Below are 18,665 nucleotides of genomic sequence, written 5' to 3' on the forward strand. Positions count from 1 at the left end.
GAAAATGGGTGTTACTAGAACATTTTTGATCTTGTGCTACTAATGAAAGAGCACACATTTCCAAACCTGAGACTTTGATGGAGCCTCAGTGAAGCATGAGTGGTACCAGAATTGACTGTGGCTTTGCAAAGTTTCAGTTTCACTTCCCTTAGAATTTATGGATGTGAGCCATGCAACATCTGCATATGGATTCAAATGAGTAGATAAAGTGTTCCAGTGCTTTAAACTTACTTCCACATAACCTGACTGGCATTACTATATTGACGAGTATTATGTTTGGGCTCTGAGTCTTAGAAAAATAATTTTATGTGTTTTTGCCATGCATTGGCAAGTCAGAATTTCAAACATTTAAATGGGGCAAGAGATTTAAGTTCTCAGTGCCAGGGTTATGACTTGGGATCATAAATTCCATCCACAAAGTCCAGAGTTTATAGGGTAAAATCCAAGATTAAATAAATTGTATTTATTAAGATGAACCTGGAGGAGGTTTCCAGCTCTGAGAATATAACTGTGCTCCAACTAGAAAAGGGAGACCATAAAACACTTTACAATCAATGGGAGCACAGATGATTCTGTGTAGTTACTCCTATTATAAAAGTTATCTTTCAAAGGGGAAATGGCGGGACGCCTGGGTGGCTCAGTCAGTAAAGCGTAAGCTCAGGTCATGATTCCAGGGTCTTGGGATCCAGTCCTGCAGGGGGCTCCTTGCTCAGCAGGGCACCTGCTTCTCCCTCTGCTTCTCTCCCTGCTTGTGCTCTTTCTCTCTCTCTGACAAATAAATAAAATCTTAAAAAAAAAAAAACCCAAAGGGAGAATGGCTATAGTCAGAGAGAGAAAATCTGAGTACAGACTTCATATATTTAGAGGGGCCCAGCATATTCTCCTTAATTCTATCTAGATTCCCCTCTCTTCAGTACTTTCTAGCATCTTGATGACACATGGCATTTCTCTCTCTGTGTTTCTCTCCTTAAGGTGTTTCTTGTTCCCCTTTCCTGGCTGGCCTTTGCAATAACTACATTTTGCAAAGATACTCTAATAGCTGTTATAATAAAGCAAGGGAATGTAGACCACAGTTTGTCTTGTCATTAACAGGACCTCATCCTAAATTACAATTTTTAAAAAAGATTTTATTTATTTATTCATAAGAGACAGAGAGAGCGAGAGGCAGAGGGAGAAGCAGGTGCCCCACAGAGCAGGGAGCCCGATGCGGGACTCGATCCCAGTACCCTGGGATCATGACCTGAGCCGAAAGCAAACACTTAACCATCTGAGCCACCCAGGCACCCCTAAATTACAATTCTTATTGTAGCTCCTTTTCTGCTGCCATGGCAACCACGCAAGGACTAGAAGGGACCACAGGGGCTGGCCCTGGTGTGTACCAGCCAGAGAAGTCTGCTGTTCTACACCCAAATCTGTGGAAAGGGATTCCAGAGAAGTTCTTGAAGGGGGATCCTAAAGTCCTCGGGGTAAGTCAGTTGCAGATCTGGAAGCAGACCAATCATGTTGTAAACTCACAGCTGATCAGTTTCAATGACAAATACTCTGTCCCATTGACCTCATAATATATCAGCCAGCCCTCGGGATGTTGGTATTTGATGTTCAGGCCTTATCAGTCAAAAATGGTACAATGTTCTATTACATCATGCTTCTAATCTCATTGTATTTAAAATATAGTGACTTCAGATCTATTCTAGGTTTGTGGGTCATCAATGATAACTTTAACTTCAGCTAGGAAGAGCAGCAAAAGAAAGGCTGCATGCACACTAGCTGGTGTCTACCCAACAGATCTTTCTGATAGCTGATTGCCCCACATTGTTACTGTCTCTGGGAAATTTTCTTAGCCTGCTCCTCAGAGGATAGAAATTCTCTTATTCTCAGTGCATTTCTGTCTGGAGTCTCAGGTGGGTGTCCCTAAAAGAAATGGACAGTTTAAAGAAAGACAGATTAGTGCAGGTGGAAGGAGAGTGAATACAGATGTTGATCTCTAGCCCAAGCTTTAAATCAATGGGACAAGATCATTATGACACTTTGTATCCTTTTTATGCCATGGGATAATTGTACTCCAAGGCCTCTAGTTTTAGACCCCTGTACTCACTCATGTCCTCAAGCCCTAGACACCAAGAAAAGATCATATTGCTCCTATACACATGGCCCTTCCTTCACATTATTTTTCCTTGCTTCCTAATTCCTGAGTCACTCCTATCTGAGCATGTGCAAAGGAGAGCAAGAGCTACGGTAAGAGTAACGTCACAGGGGTCAGTGAAGCACCTCTGGGTAGGTCCTGGTACCTACCATTCTTTTTACCTTGAAAATGGGACAATTGGGATAGATATCCCAAGAGACAATTTTAGTAAGTTAATATACCCATATTTCTTTATATGAAATAAAAATGATAGGACAAGTGGTTGGAAAGGGGGCGGTAGATAATCAGTGTTTACTTTCTTCATCATTTCTAGGTTGTGCAGATCCTAATTGCCCTGATGAAACTCAGCCTGGGAATAATAAACATTAATGTCACATTTCCACTTAATGAAGTTCATTATTTGTCAGAGCATGAGTTGTACAAAATTGTGGGGTCACTGATGGTGAGTAGAACACCTTCTGATATAGTTGGAGACAACATAACATAGTTGCTAATATCCTGAGCTTTAGAATCATATCCTAACCCTATTTTGTAGTTCCATAACTTTGAGAAAGATATCTAATCTCCTTTTGACTCCACTTTCTCACATTTAATGTAAGGATAATACTATAAGACTCATACAAAGCTGGGAAGATTAAATACTTAGTATGTATCACGATATATTACAGCAGCATGTAGCAAAAGACCCAAATCATAATGGATTAAACAATGAAAGCATTGATTGTTTTACAACAAGAAACCCAGTGTCTAGTCATCTCCAGGTTCGGTTAGTTCAGGAGTGCAAGCACCTCATGGAGGATGGCTGGCATATCACCTCAGACTCGATACATCTCATTGTTCATAAACGTTTTGTATGCATAAATCCTTTATATTCCCAAACCAACTCTGGGCAAAAGTAATGGATTTGTCATTGTTGGCTTGGACTAATTGAGATTCACTTCTCAGGCTGGGAAGGGTTCACTGAAGCTCATGAACAAAATGAGGATTTCGTTAACAAGGAAGAAGAGGAGACATGGCTGGTGTGCAGGCAATTTATAATCAGCTATCAAATCTTAGCAAGTGGAGCTGGTATTAGATAAATTTTGTTTCATAAATTTAACAAGAATAACTATAAGATTAAGTGAAAATTTAAGAAAGTTGAAATTTTTCTCTTAACATAAAATGCAAGAGAGTTTCTCTGCAAATGAAGAGTGTAAAGAGAACATAAAGTATCAAGTGACAAATGGAAAATAAGTTTATAAACTGGTTTTATGTTAGAACCAGAAAACCCTATTCAAGTATTGTAGGGTTTCCATTCATCTACAAAGTTGAAAATGAGAGAGTTCAGAGTTTTATTATAGAGTTGGCTTTTTGTTCCCCCTTGCCTGTTTATAGAAGAAGTGCAAGATTTGAAGAGCAGCTATGCTGTGTTACTCCTGGGCATTTGTACCATGATTTACATGTCTGATGACACTAATGTCAATAATAGCTTTTATTTAATACTTACCATAATCTGGGCACTCTTTTACATGCTTTGTATATTCAATTCTCAGACTTCTGAGAAAGGATTTACCATGGCCCTCATTTTGTGGATGAAGAAACTGGGACTTGGAGAAATTAAGTGATTTGTCCAAGATCATGCTATTATTTGGTATAGGAGTCAGGACTCAAACAGGGTCGTTCTGATTTCAGTCTTGCAGACATCAGCCACTCGCATTTTCTGCTTCCCATTTAATTTCCTTTTCAAGACCACTTTGGAAACCAGTTCTCATAATTTATGTCCTCTACACATGTTCCGTAGATTTCCAGGAACTGCAGGAGCTAGGTTTGTCAATTGAGCTATCACTCAAACCATCGTAGGAATCCCACTAGATGATTCTTTGCTTAATTGGTAGAACATTTCCAATTGGAAAGCAAACCCAGACATTCAAACAGTCAAATAGTTTAAGGCAGGGGGGGTCCAATCAACTTGATATCAGTTGTTTTAGCTAAATGGAAAATAATTACCCAATGATGGAGCCAAATGGAATAGTATATTATTAAAAATTTTTTAAAATAATCAGCATCTAATATGGAATTTAAAAACTTTCTTTGCTACTATTCTGTTTATAACATTTAATAGTCATTTTAAATAAAAACAATTGTTAGTTTCTTTTCTTTCCTAAAATCTTATTAAATTTTGGTACCGTATTAGGGTTCCTTCATATCAGGAATTTAGAAGCTTTCTTTATATTTCAAGGCCCTCAGATGTTTAAATACCATTGCAGTTAGACATTTTTTTGAAAGGCTTGAAAAATTCTCCTGTGAATCCATCTGGCAGAATTTCTCTGTTGTTTCTGGGAAAAGAGGAGGATTATTTACAATCTATTGTGTTTCTTCCAATATAATTGGGCTGTTTAACAAATTTATCACAGTTAGGGGTAAGTTTTAGTAAGTTTTGACTTCAAATATTTGTTTAAAGTTTTTTTACCTGCATTTTTTCACTCTTGTTACTAATTTATTGTTTCAGGGTCCTTGTCAATTGTAGCAGGGGCTAAAACTACAAAAGGTCTGGTGAGTAATGTTTCCTTTTTTTTTTTAATCTGTTTGCTTATTTTTGTCCCAAAAGAAGAAAGACTAACCAAGTATTTATTCTTCCAGAGTACAAGATGGGTTTTGTTTGTTTTTTAAAAATCAGGAGAGATTGTTTTACATAGTTGCATTGGTCTTTCAGAAATTATAATAAAAAATTGGTTGGTCATAAAATTACTGATATGACAATGAATAGTTTGGGAAGGCAGTTGTTGAGAGAATCTTTATAAAAATACGGAGAATTCCTGAAAAGTAATGTCAAATGGGACTGGCCAAACAGACCTTGCAGCTTGAGATCCAGTCCATAACAGTGACACCAAGTGTTGGTGTGGCATAATATTTGTTGACTTACTGATTAAAATGTGTATTCCAACTGTTTATGGAAAGGATTTTCATTTGGCTTGCAATGGAAGAAATTCACAATAAGGCTATTAAATAAGGTAAAGCAAATTTAAAACACAACTCTCATGCCAATATCTTTCACAAAGCCAATAAAAAGCAAAAGCCCAGATCTCAACATATGTTTTTGCTCGCTAAAGACCATACTTGAGTTTTCTTTGCTCAAAAGATAAAGATCAGACTATGGAGTGTGATCTCTATGGCTTTTCCAAGTCTGACCTCAGTATGTCTCCCTAGCTTCTGGTCCAGCTATAACCATTAAAATCCCCCTCATGCTACAGCCACACTAAACCTCTCATGCTTTCTTGGAGAATTTTAGTTCTCAGAATAAGCCTCCAAGGGAAGAAAATGCAGGAAAGGAATACAGAGCAGAGGGAGGTCATACACAAAAAGCATGGAAGCCACATTTAGAAAATAATGCGCAGCCAGGCACCCGATGCCGAGCATGGCAGGTGATGGGCACGGACAGAACTGTCTAGCTAACATGGAAAAAAAGAGTTTATCTCATGTGCGTGAGGGTTGTGTGAAGGATTCAAGCTTGGAAACAACAGGATCATGTTTGTGTTTGGGCAGGAGATGAGCTGGAAGTGCTGTGAGGGGAGTGCACAGTGAGGAGACAGCACGGTGGCCAAGATAGAGCAGCTGGACTGTGGGAACAAGAAGCGAGGGGTGTAGAGTGCTTGTTGGTGACACCCCTGAGGATACCACTGGATTGCTGAATTGACTTTCCTTCCTAGATCAGAAGTAGCCTAGGATTAAACATCTCCAGTTCTGTCTTGGCTGCATTAGGGATCTTGTTCACTGCAGGCCACTTGAATAGTTTTTGATTCGATCTCTTTTACTGTGGCAGTTTTGAGAAGATGGAGAACTGCTTGATGTCCCTATCTATTTTAATGGTGAGTGCTTCCTTTTTTCCTGGGATACTGTGATGGAAGCAAGTCACAGGAGCTCTGGCTCTGGCAAAAGTAACACTCGGTAGTCCGTAGCTGATGGATGAATCAGCCATTTGGGAAATTGAAAATGATTGAAGAAGAAGGAAATCTTTTATTGAGGAGCCAGGCCCACATCTCCTCTTTCTCTTTGTTCCTCCATACATGATGAGGGAAAGGAAGCTCATGGTTATAGAGTACCTACTCTCCCTAGTTAGTGCACTAAGCATATTGCATATTTTTTTCTGTTTAATTTCAAAACACCAATTCTGTTATCCACTGTAAAAAGGGAGCCCAGATGTCAACCCCTCTGTGTCCCCAGGGCTCCCTGATGGAGTTTCCTGGTTCTCTAATAATAAAATAAAATTGTCTTGAACATTATCCAACAAGTGGCAAATCACCATTACCTCTCCCCACATCTCTGGATGTTCTTGCAAGATTAAGCACTTTGGGCCTCAACACCCAGCTCCTGGCAAATTCTCAATTTCCATTCTGTATTTCACTACTTCTCTGTACCACTTGCCCTCATTTAAATGTTATCCTAATGGCTTTAATTCTCCAAATTGCCACTTATACAAGCTATTGTAGGTTGTGAAGCTGTGGGCCTCTGGGTAAGTGCAGGGAGGCGCACTCTTGAGGCGCAGCCCTGGCCAAAATGCAACTGAGTCTTTATTACTAAAAAGTCTAAAAAAAAAAAAAAGTCTATTAGCCATTTTCAGCACCGCTGAGTTTTCTGTTGTTTCCCCTCTGTGTGAGCTCCCTTCTGACCTTTCTCCGTGCTTAGTTAGTTCTCTGTCTCACTGTCTCTTGTGTTCACCCAAATGTGGAAATTGAGCATTCTTCCATACTCATTATGCCTCTTCTTCATTCCAGGCTAATCCTCGAAAAGTCCTGAGTGCTGTATAGTCATGCCAAAATAACCCCTTGACTGTCTCTGCTAAACTAACTCATACTCCCCTTGAGGTTTCTAACAGGGCTTTTAGTAGGCAAGTTTATTTCTTGCCACTTACCCAAAATAAGAGAGTTTCTTCAGCGAACTTAGATTTTCCCCCAAGATCATGCAGTTAGGAATTGGCAGAAGCAAGATGAGATTCTGTGCTTTCCTGCCTCTAATGCCCCATTCATATTTATATTTAATATTGTTCTATGTTGTTATCCTGAAGAAGAAGCCTACTTTCAGTTTCTGCCATTCTGCCCATTTGTAGTTTGTCAGGTTACAGTGCTAAGGACCAAACTTGGAATGGGCCAGTTTCATGCAGCTGGCTGCCTGGGCATGGGACCTGCGCAGGCACATGGGGCTTACAGTTAGAAGAACCCTACACCTTCTTTACTGCTCTGCTGTTGCTGTCTTGAAGTTCTTAATGATTTTTTAACAAGAGGCTTTCGAAATAAGGTAGCTGGTTCCATCTTGATCTCAATCACCTTCTCCCAGAGGCCGTCACAAATTCCTATTGTGTGAACATTTTTTCTGCCTGTCCTTATAGCAGAGCAAATCCATAAGGGCTTCTTGGGATCTGAAGTATCAGGTCTCTTGCTGCCTGGGCACCTGCATGGTCAGTCCGCAGGTCTGTGAGCCCATACTTTACTCCTGGTCCTAGCGTTGGCACTCTAGGAGACATAAGAAGGAGACCAGGCCCCTACCTTTAGGAGCTCCTTGGAGGAAAGTATAGAAATATTGGAAAACAGCTAGAGGCTGATCAAGGCCTAAGAGCTTACTTTTGAATATGATTATAAGAAGAGGTTAGAAAAGATGAGCTCTTTGCAGGAAAGAGGACAGCGCATACTACCTGGAATCAGGAGGCAGAACAGTATGAGACTGCCAGTGATCAACTCTTGCTTGATCTAGAAAGACAGTGGTTTATATGGCTCAAACTCATATATTACATATATATTTGCTACTTTTTGTTGGAAATCTAGCCTGACCACTGTTTTTTGTAAATAAAGTTTTATTGGAACATAGCCACACCCATTTGTTTCCATATCGTCTATGTCTGCTTTGGTGCTCTAATAGCAGAATTGAGTATTTGTGACAGAGACCTTGTGGCCTGTAAAACCTAAAATATGTGCGAGCTGGCCTCTTACAGAAAGTTTGTCAATTCCTGGTCTACCCCGTCAGATGGTAGGATCCTTGAGGGTTGGGAAATTGTCTGTTCTATTTGCTGCTCTGTCTTCTATGCCTACAACAATTCCTGAAACATAGAGGCTACAATATGTTGAAGAGATGAGTAAATAGATTTTAAAAAATGATGAATGCTAACATCCTCAAGGCCCAGTTGAGTCCATGTCACTCAAGTCCCGGGCTCTTAATCTATTGGCTCTTCCACAAGGAAAGAGAGAATATTTAGACCAAAGGATCCCAGGCATCCAATTCAGGTTTTTAGGAGTAAGAGTACTGCCCAGTGTTTCTCAAATCTGACCATATATTTTGGTTAAAGATTAAACCTAAAGCCAAAAAAAACACACAAAAAAACCTAAAGCCAGTTCTCTGGGGAGATGGATTACAGACTGATTAACTTGGTTTTTATTGTTATGTTAGTTTCTTATTGCTGCTATAACAAAATTATTGCCAACTTAGTGACTCGAGACAACATAAATTTATTATCTTACAGTTCTGGAGGTCACAAGTTTGAAATGGTGAGTTTCATCGGGTTAAAATCAAAGTGTTGGCAGAGCTACATTCCTTTCTGGAGGCTGTAAGGGAGAATCCGTTTCCTTGCCTTTGCTGGCTTCTAGAGGCTGCCTGCAGTTCTGAGCTTGTGGGCCCATCCTCTGTCTTCAAAGCAAGCAGTGCAACATCTTCAAATCTCTCTTGGACTTTGACTCTTCTGCCTCCCACTTCCACTTAGAAGGATTCTGTAATTATTTTGGGCCCACCCAGATAATCCAGAATAATCCTTTCATCTCAGCGGTCAGTTAATAAACAGCCTTAATTTAATCTGCAAATTTAATTCTCCTTTGCTATGTAACTCGACATATCTGTAGGTCCCAGAGGTTAGGATGTGGACCTCTTTGGTCTGTTAATATTCTGCCCACAATTAGCACTCTGCCTGCAACTACCAAGATAGGAGATCATACTATTTTGTCAACTATATGGAATTTTTGGTGTTTGAAAAACCTAAGTTATCTTTATGATCCCTTACCCCCCTTTAAAGAGTTTTCACATTCTGTATCTACAATAGCACTGGAAGGTAGAGGGTGGGGAAAAGTGATTATTTTACTGATGAAAAAAATGAGAGGATAAGTGGCATTCAACAGGCCAAGACGGGCCAAGGGTATATGGCTGCAGTGAGGAGCCAGTTTTATTGACAGCAGGCCAGTGCTTCTCTTTTTGCCTTGTAATCAGATGGTCAGTGTTTTCATCTTGTCATCTCTATTTCTCACATTTCCTGCTTATAAATTTGTTCCTAGAGTATAGACGTTCTGGTGATCCTGTTAAGTGTGCTAGAGTTCTGCATTGCTGTGTCCCTCTCTGCCTTTGGATGCAATGTAACCTGTTGCCATCCTGAGGGGGTGAGTATTGGGCTTGCCTCGAAGACATCATATTAGTTTTCTATGGCCGTGTAATACATTCCAGAAACTTAGAGGTTTAAACAACACACATTTATCACTTCTCAGTTTCCATGGGTGAAGAGTCTGGGCACACCTCAGCTGGTTCCTCTGCTCAGGGTCTGACAAGGCTGTGATCAAGAAGCCAGCCGGGGCTTCAGTCTCAGCTGAGGCCTCCGATCCTCTTCCATGCTCACGTTGCGGAATGGACTTCCTTTCAGCTGTGCAACTCATGACAACTAACTTCTACTTTTGAGGCCAGCAAGAGAGTGAAAACCTCTGATGCTCTAATTTTTCTTTTAAACAGCTCATATAATTAGGTCAAGTCTACCCAGAATAATGTCCTTTTTTAAATTGATGTATACAGCTTCGTTATTTGACAGTTCTATTCAGTACCCAGTGCTCACCGCAATGTGTCACCTGTCACCATGTAAGGTTATTACAATATAATGGATATATTCCCCATGCTATGCTTTTCATCTTCATGACTGATTTATTTTATAACTGGAAGTTTCTACCACTTAAGCCCCTTCATCTATTTTGCCCATACCCCCACCCACCTCCCCTCTGGCAACCACCAGTTAGTTCTCTGCATTTAAGAATCTGTTTTGTTTGTTTTGTTTCTTTAGATTCCACATGTAGGGGAAATCATATGGTATTTGTCTGTCTCTGCCTTACTTCACTTAGCATAATACCCTCTAAGTCCATCCAAATTACAGGATCTCATTCTTTTTTATGGCTGAGTAGTATATATCCATCTTGATCATCCATTAATTTATCGATGGATACTACAGTTACTTCCATATCTTGGCTATTGCAAATAGTGCTGCAACAAACATAGGGGCACGTGTATCTTTTCAAATTAGTGTTTTCATTTTCTTTGGGTAAATACTCAGTAGTGGAATTACTGGATCATATGGTATTTCTGTTTTTAATTTTTTGAGGAACCTCCGTACTGTTTTCTATGGCGACTGCACCAATCTGCATTCCCACCAATGGTGCAGGAGGCTCCACATCCTCGCTAACACTTATTTCCTGTCTTTTTGATACTAGCCATTCTGACGGGTTTGTGAGGTGATACCTCATTGTGGTTTTGATTTGCATTTCCCTGATGATTAGTGATGTTAAGCACCTTTCCCTATTGGCCATCTGTATGTCTTCTTTGGAAAAATGTTTACAGAGTAATGTCCTTTTTGATAAACTGAAAGTCAACTGCTAAGTGACCTACTCACAGGAGTGATATCCCATTCTATACACAGGCCCCACCCACACTCAAGCAGGGGGAATCACACAGGGGCATGGGTCACTGGGTGTCATCCTAGCATCTTGCCTACTACAATTAAAAAGACAAACTAATTTTCTCCATCCTTACTCCCTCCAAGGCCTCCTCTCTTAGTCCAGATCAGAGGATACTTCAAAATGGCGAGGTCCCCCCAGAGTGCCAGATTTTGCTCCGTTATCCTGTCATAGCAACCTTCCCTGAGCTACTGAACAAAGTCAGCGTTTCAAACTTCTTTAACCAAGGTGTGCATACTTGCCCGTCTCTTACCCCGAGACAGGCAGCAGATCCTCCTGGCCCCTGAAAGAACATCATATATAGAGAGAGGATTGGTACATGGGAAAAGAGAAGAGACCAAGGGGCACTAGGAAGAATATGACAAGGCTATCTTCCAAGAATTGAATTAAAACACCCAGAGTTGCTCATAGTTTTATTATCCAAAGGCAAATCATAAAATAGTAAAAGTTTGATGAAATTATTTTTTCTCTTGCTCTTCTCCACCATTTTGTGCCTCTTTCTTTTCTTTTGAGGCTTCCGTGCTACACAACATATCCTGCCCCACAGAAGAGAGGTGGACTAACTCTATTTGTGGACTTCTGCATTGAAAGACCCTAGAAGTTAGAGTTTTCAACAATTCCTAATGACTTTGTAATTTTGTTAAGTGAAGAAGGTTATTTTCATTGACCAAAGCATCTGCACAAGAGAGCAAATTCTTTAGTAACCTTCCTATCATAATGTCTAAGCCTGTGTTCCCTTCTGCTCCTGGAGTTACAGAGCTGGGAAAAGCTGCTCTTGGTGTGAATCCAGAAGAGCGTGTCTTGGAGGCATTAATGCTGAAGTTTCATCTCTTCTTGTCTCTATTCTCCCCTCCCCACCCCCACCCCCCCACACACACATACACACTCCATTCACACTGAGTTTGTGGAAGAAAGACCAGCATTTTCCTTAGTTTGCTGATGGTTCCTGCCTTTCTGGATCACTGTGGTTTTTGAAATGATTGAGTCATGGTCAGCAAATCATGATTTGGGTATGTTGTTGCCATCAGCATAAAGAACCAGATTTGGAAGAAGAGCTCTAAATTTTCCATAACACCTTGGTTTCCAACTTGTTGTGTACCATCATCCATATGTAAGATCAGTCCACTTACAGGATCACAGCAACAGCCAATAGCTATCACTGCATGTTTTTCCAAGGTCCAGTCTGAGCTCCAGAATGCTGGAGAAACCCCACCAAGTTGATCTGGAGACCGAATTCAGAGAAGAAAGAGTAGACTCTGATAGTGATGTCATTGTAAGGACAGGAAGCGCAAGCCCTGTGGTTTTTTGGTTGACTCACCTATGGCATTCTGATAGACTTCACAGGTTGTTTTTGTTATGCCATCAAATCCTCACATGGCAGAAACTGCATCTTCTGCACCATTTGCAGGAGGTTTGATGCCACCGACAGACCAACAACAAAATGTTCCAGAAAATCCATCCTGACAGTTGTGCAAGAACCCCATTTGGGAAAGTACCAGAATCCAACTCTGATATCTATCTATATCTATATCATCTATCTATATATCTATAAATCTCTATCTCTATCTATCTATCATCTATTATCTACCTATCTATCTGTCTATCTATCTATCTATCTATCTATCATCTATCTATTTCAAAACCACGTTCTCATTTTCCCCCAAGAACTCGACAACTCATTTTACTGGCTTTTTATCAACAATAGCAGAAATTAAATAAATAAACCATGCATTTAATGAGCCAGTGGTGCTTGAAAGTTTTTAATCCATTGGGGTGCCTGGGTGGTTCAGTCGATTAAATGTCCAACTCTTGATTTCTGTTCAGGTCATGATCTCAATGCCATGAGATTGAGTCCCACGTGGGGCTCCATGCCAAACATGGAGCCTGCTTGATATTCTCTCTTTCCTTCTCTCTCTGCCCCTCCCCACCTGTGTTCTTTCTCTCTAAAACAAAGGGGGGGGCACCTGGGTGACTCAGTCGTTGGGCATCTGCCTTCGGCCCAGGTCGTGGTCCCAGGCTCCTGGGATTGAGCCCTGCATCGGGCTCCCTGCTTCGTGGGAAGCTTGCTTCTCCCTCTCCCACTCCCCTTGCTTATGTTCCCTCTTTCGCTGTGTCTCTCTCTGTCAAATAAATAAATAAAATCTTAAAAAAGAAAGAAAGAACAAAAGAAAAAAGTTTTTATCCGTCTTCAGAACTTTATATAAGGACATTAAGTTGGTAAATTAGATTCAGCAGAAGAAGGTCAAAAAGACATTGCTGAAATGAGGGCTCCTTAAAGACTACATTTTTCTTCTTCCCTGGGCAATACTCCTACTTGTTTGACTGTCTTCTCCTGCCTTTGGGAATGCAAGATGTTTTTACCTTCAGAACATTGAGATGCAAAACTTTCCCCTCTCCTTCCTTTTCCTGTTTTTCTTCTTCCATAGAAAAATACCTTCTAATAGCACATTCAGTCCTTGTATGCACATAAACCATTATTTGAACGTAAGTACACATACAGTAAAAATCATTTCATGGATCAGATTTAATTTATATTTTCTCTCTCTCTTCATCTTTCTCTTCCTCCCTTCTTCTCTATCTTCTCTCTGTTCCTTTTTTTTCTCCCTCTCTTCCCCCCTCCATTCCCTCTCTCCTATAGGGCAGGATTAGATCTTAATCAAATATGTATCCAGTGCCATATGTGTTATTGTGCAATGCGTAGTATTTCCTGAATGCTCATTAAATACATTTGCTTTATTACAGAGCAAAATTAAATTAAATTAAATTAAATTAGAAACAATAAGTTCATGAACTGCCTACTTCCTAGTCAATGTGATATGATGGACACTAAGTGATGATATCAGGAAATATAGTGTGGTAAAACAATGGGGGCTTGTAAATCAGACAACTCTGGATTTTCATCTCGAAAACTCCATCTCTCCCAGTTGCCATGGGCATACCACAAAATGTCTGTGTGCTTCCTATTTCTCTTCAGTAAAATAGTAATAATAGCACGTGGCTTGTAGACTTGTGATGATATAGGTAGAGCAACTACTGCTCCGGCTGGCACAGACTGAGCCATAAAAGTTTTAATGTACGCATACATGAATACATATGTGCATGTGTATGTATGTGCGTATGTATCCATTCTTTGTCGTTTTATTAAACACACATTTATAAAGTGCCTGTGATGGGCAGGCATCCAGAGAGTGATGTGCTTCCTCTCACGTAGGTCAAACTTACAGGACAGGACCTAGTTGAACATGTAAATAATCAATCAAAATATTTTCATGTGTTGTTAGAAGCTATGATGATGAAGCAAGTTAGCAGGCTAACAATGGCTGGGGAGGGGGTGGACATTAGAAAAAGTAACCAGGAAAGTTCTTTCTGAGGAAGTAACACTTTCATGATAGAAATACTATCATTGCATTTTTTAAAAATTATGTTCAATTAGCCAACATAAGGTAATCATAAGTTTTTGATGTAGTGTTCAACGATTCATTAGTTGCATGTATCACCCAGTGCTCATCACCACACATGCCCTCCTTAACACCCATCACCTGGTTACCCCATCTCCCTACCCCCCTTCCCTCTGTAACCCCCAGTTTGGTTCCTGGAGTCCAGAGTCTCTCATGGTTTGTCTCCCTCTCTGATTTCTTCCCATTCAGTCTTCCCTCCCTTACCCTGTGGTCCCTCTGCGCTCTTCCTTATGTTCGTGGACATTTTCTTTCTCCCTTAACTTTTAATTTTTAAACTTTTCCCAGCTTTATTGAGGTATAATGGACAATAATAATTACATACATTTAAGGTGTAAAATGTGATGTTTTAATAAACATATATAGTGTGAAATGATTATCACATACCCAGCACCTCACAAAGTTATCTTTTCTTTTTTTTGTGACTAGAGAACTTCAGATCAACTCTCTTAGCTAATTTCAAGTATACATTTTATTTTATATAATGCTGTACATTAGATCACCAGGACTTAACTCATCCTGCTTAACTGAAACTTTGTACCCTGTGACCAACATCTTCCCATTTCCCCCACTCCCCAGCTTCTGACAACTCTCATTTTACTCTCTGCTTTTATGGGTTTGAATTTTTAAAATTCCCCATATAAGTGAGACATACAACCTTTGTCTTTCTGTGTCTGGCTTACTTCACTTAACATAACATCCTCCAGGTTCAAACTGTTGTCATGAATGGCTGGATTTCCTTCTAAGTCTGAAATTACACACACTTACACACACACACACACACACACACACACACTTCTTAATCCATTCATCCACTGGTAGACACTCAGCCTGTTTCCATATCTTGGTTATTTTGAATAATGTTGCAGTGGACATGGAAGTATAGATACCTCTTTGAGATTGTGATTTCATTTTCTTTACTATATACCCGAAAGCATGATTGTTGGATCATGCAGTAGTTAATTTTTAATTTTTTGAGGAACTAATGTACTCTTCCATAGTGGTGTACCTATTTACATTCCCAACAACAGTGCATGAGGTTCCCTTTTCTTCACATCCTCATCAACATTTGTTTTGTCTTTTTGATAGTAGCCATTCTAACACATGTAAGTGATATTGCATTGTGGTTTTGATGTGCATATCTCTGATGATTAGTGATATTGAGCACTTTTCTCATTCCTGTTGGCCATTTGCATGTCTTCTTTGGAAAAATGTCTATTCAAGTCCCTTGCCCCTTTTCTAATCAGGTTATTTGGGTTTGGGTTGTTGTCATTTTGTTTTGTTTTCTGTTTGGGGGTATTTTTGCTATTGAGTTGTTTGAGTTCCTTATATGTTTTGGAAATTAATTATCCAATGTATATATCAGATGTATTGTTTGCAGATATTTCTCCCATTTCATAGGTTGTCTTATCATTTTGTTATCTCCTTTGCTGTGTAGAAGCTTTTTAGTTTAGGTGGAAAAAAGAATTTGATAAAATTCAACTTTAGTTCATGATAAAAGTTGTCAACAAATTAGGTTTAGAAGAGGGGCATCTGGCTGGCTCAGTCAGTAGAACATGTGACTCTTGATCTGAGGGTTGTGAGTTTGAGCCCCACGTTGGTTACAGAGATTACTTAAATAAATAAGAAATAAACAAGTAAACTTAAAAAAAAAAAAATTAGGTTTAAAAGAAATGTACCTCAGCATAATAAAGGCCATATATAACAAGCCCACAGCTAATAGTGAAAAGCACAAAATTTTCCTTTTCAGATCAGAAACAAGACAAGCATGCTACTCTTGCCTTTTCTATTCAAAATAGTACTAGAAATCCTAGCCAGAGCAATTAGGCAAGAAATAGAAATAAAAGACATATAAAATGGAAAAGAAGAAGTAAATGGTCTGTTTTTAGATGCTATGATCTTATATACAGAAAACTCTACATACTCCACCAAAAAATTTCTAGAACTAATAAACAAATTTTTAGAAGTTACAGAATACAAAATCAACAAACAAAAATCAGCTGTATTTCTATACACTAACAATAACAATGCAAAAGAAATTAAGAAAGCAATCACATTTACAATAGCATCAAAAAGAATAATATACTTAGGAATAAATTTAACCAAGGTGTTGAAAGATTTGTACACTGAAGTTATACCTGGGTGGTTCAATTGGTTAAGCATCCATCTCTTGATTTCAGTTCAGGTCGTGATCTCAGGGTCAAGAGATCGAGGCTTGTGTTGCATTCTCTCTTTCCCCCTCTCCCTCTGTCCCTCCCCTTCACTATTCACACACACACACACACACACACACACACTCTCTCTCTCAAAAAAAAATATTTGTAGACTGAAAACTATAAGATATTGATGAAAGAAATTGAAGAAGACACAAATAAATGGAAAGATACCCTGTGTTTGTGGTTTGGGAGAATTAATATTGTCGGGGCATCTGGGTGGCTCAGTTGTTAAGTGTCTGCCTTCTGCTCGGGTCATGATCCTAGGGTCCTGGGATCAAGCCCCACATTGGGCTCCCTCCTCAGGGGGAAGCCTGCTTCTCCCTCTCCCAGCCCCCTGCTTGTGTTCCCTCTCTCACTGTCTCTCTCTCTGTCAAATAAATAAATAAAAATCTTAAAGAAAAAAAGAATTAATATTGTCAAAATATCTATACTGCTCAAAATGATCTACAGAATCAGTGAAATCCCACCAAAATTTCAATGACATTTTTCATGGATATAGAAAAGACATAAAAATTGGAATCAGAAAAGAACCCAAATAGTCAAAGCAATACTGAGCAAGAAGAACAAAGCTGGAGGCATTGTATCTTCTGATTTCAGATAAAATTCAATAAGGAAAAATAGCAAGACATGGAAATAAGATGGGTCTTTGATTCCATAATTGAGAAGCTGTCTCCTAAAGTTTGTTTTAACTATGATTTTTAATAAATAATTTCTATGGTTTAAGCCATTTCAGTTGAGTTCCTTGTTAATTGTAACTTGGGTTTTTGTCATTCTTCTTCTATGAGTTATTTGTTCATGTTCTTTGCCTATTTCCTTTTTATTTATTATGTATATGTATTTTGATATTAGTGATACTAATCCATCATCTATATTAATTCTATGAAGCAATTATGTTTTGTTAACTATTTTTTCTTACCTTTCTTTTTGTTGTCTCTTGCCCTAAAGTTATTTTTGAAGTTAATGTAGAGTTTTTAAAAATCATTTTATTTATAAATTCTCACATTCTTTTTATTAGGTTATGTTAATCACCATACATTACATCATTAGTTTTTGATGTAGTGTTCCATGATTCATTGTTTGCGTATAACACCCAGTGCTCCATTCAGTATAAATTCTCACATTTTACATTTCTCATTTCAACTTTACAATATATTCATTAGTATTTTCTTTTCTTGCTTTATAGACTTGTCTCTAGCATTTATTTTTATTAGTATTGTTGAATATTATAAAACACTGACATTAAATGTTAGTATTTTACCATGCAATAGAAACATAGTTGTCTCTCCTTTGTACAGCCACAATCTTGTATTTATTTTATATGTGTTGATATTTTAAATGACAGCTTCCTCCCTCACTTATTATTTTTCTCCAATATTTCATTTACATTTTACATTTTTGATACACAGTATTTATTCCCATTTGTTCTGATAATCGTAACCTGAATTTCCTCTAAGGAACCACCATGCCCTTACTCCCAATTTATCCACAAAGGTGGAGCTGACTCTACCCTCAATTTCTCCTAGATCTGGGCAATGGCAGAATTACATCAACCCAACTAAAGTGGCTGGTTCTGTGGTAGCTTAGTGACTTAAGAAAAACCAATTATATGAACCCTCTTACACTGTTGGTGGGAATGCAAGTTGGTACAACCACTTTGGAAAACAGTGTGGAGGTTCCTCAAAAAGTTAAAAATAGAGCTACCCTATGACCCAGCAATTGCACTCCATGGTATTTATCCCAAAGACACAGATGTAGTGAAAAGAAGGGCGATATGCACCCCAATGTTCATAGCAGCAATGTCTGCAACAGCCAAACTGTGGAAAGAGCCAAGATTCCCTTCAACAGATGAATGGATAAAGAAGATGTGGTCCATATATACAATGGAATATTACTCAGCCATCAGAAAGGATGAATACCCAACTTTTACATCAACTTGGATGGGACTGGAGGAGATTATGCTAAGTGAAATAAGTCAGGCAGAGAAAGTCAATTATCATATGGTTTCACTTATTTGTGGAACATAGGAATAGCATGAGGGACATTAGGAGAAGGAAGGGAAAAATGAAGTGGGGGGGGGAATCGGAGGGAGAGATGAACCATGAGAGACTATGGACTCTGAGAAACAGACAGG

At 39.0% G+C, this 18,665-nt stretch overlaps 1 protein-coding gene across 1 annotated transcript; it reads left to right on the forward strand.

Annotated features, from left to right (window-relative positions):
* Positions 1-1,309: 1,309 nt before the first annotated feature.
* Positions 1,310-12,327, forward strand: MS4A4A (membrane spanning 4-domains A4A). The gene is given in 6 exon segments (XM_088017471.1): positions 1,310-1,466; positions 2,457-2,585; positions 4,622-4,675; positions 5,830-5,988; positions 9,430-9,531; positions 12,208-12,327. Coding segments are annotated over 6 exon segments (705 nt in total). The 5' UTR covers positions 1,310-1,325.
* The last annotated feature ends 6,338 nt before the right edge of the window (positions 12,328-18,665 follow it).

This window comes from Eumetopias jubatus, unplaced genomic scaffold (assembly GCF_037043125.1).
Source record: "Eumetopias jubatus isolate StellerSeaLion01/CBP00866 unplaced genomic scaffold, mEumJub1_p1.0 scaffold_13, whole genome shotgun sequence".
NCBI classification, from domain to species: domain Eukaryota; kingdom Metazoa; phylum Chordata; class Mammalia; order Carnivora; family Otariidae; genus Eumetopias; species Eumetopias jubatus.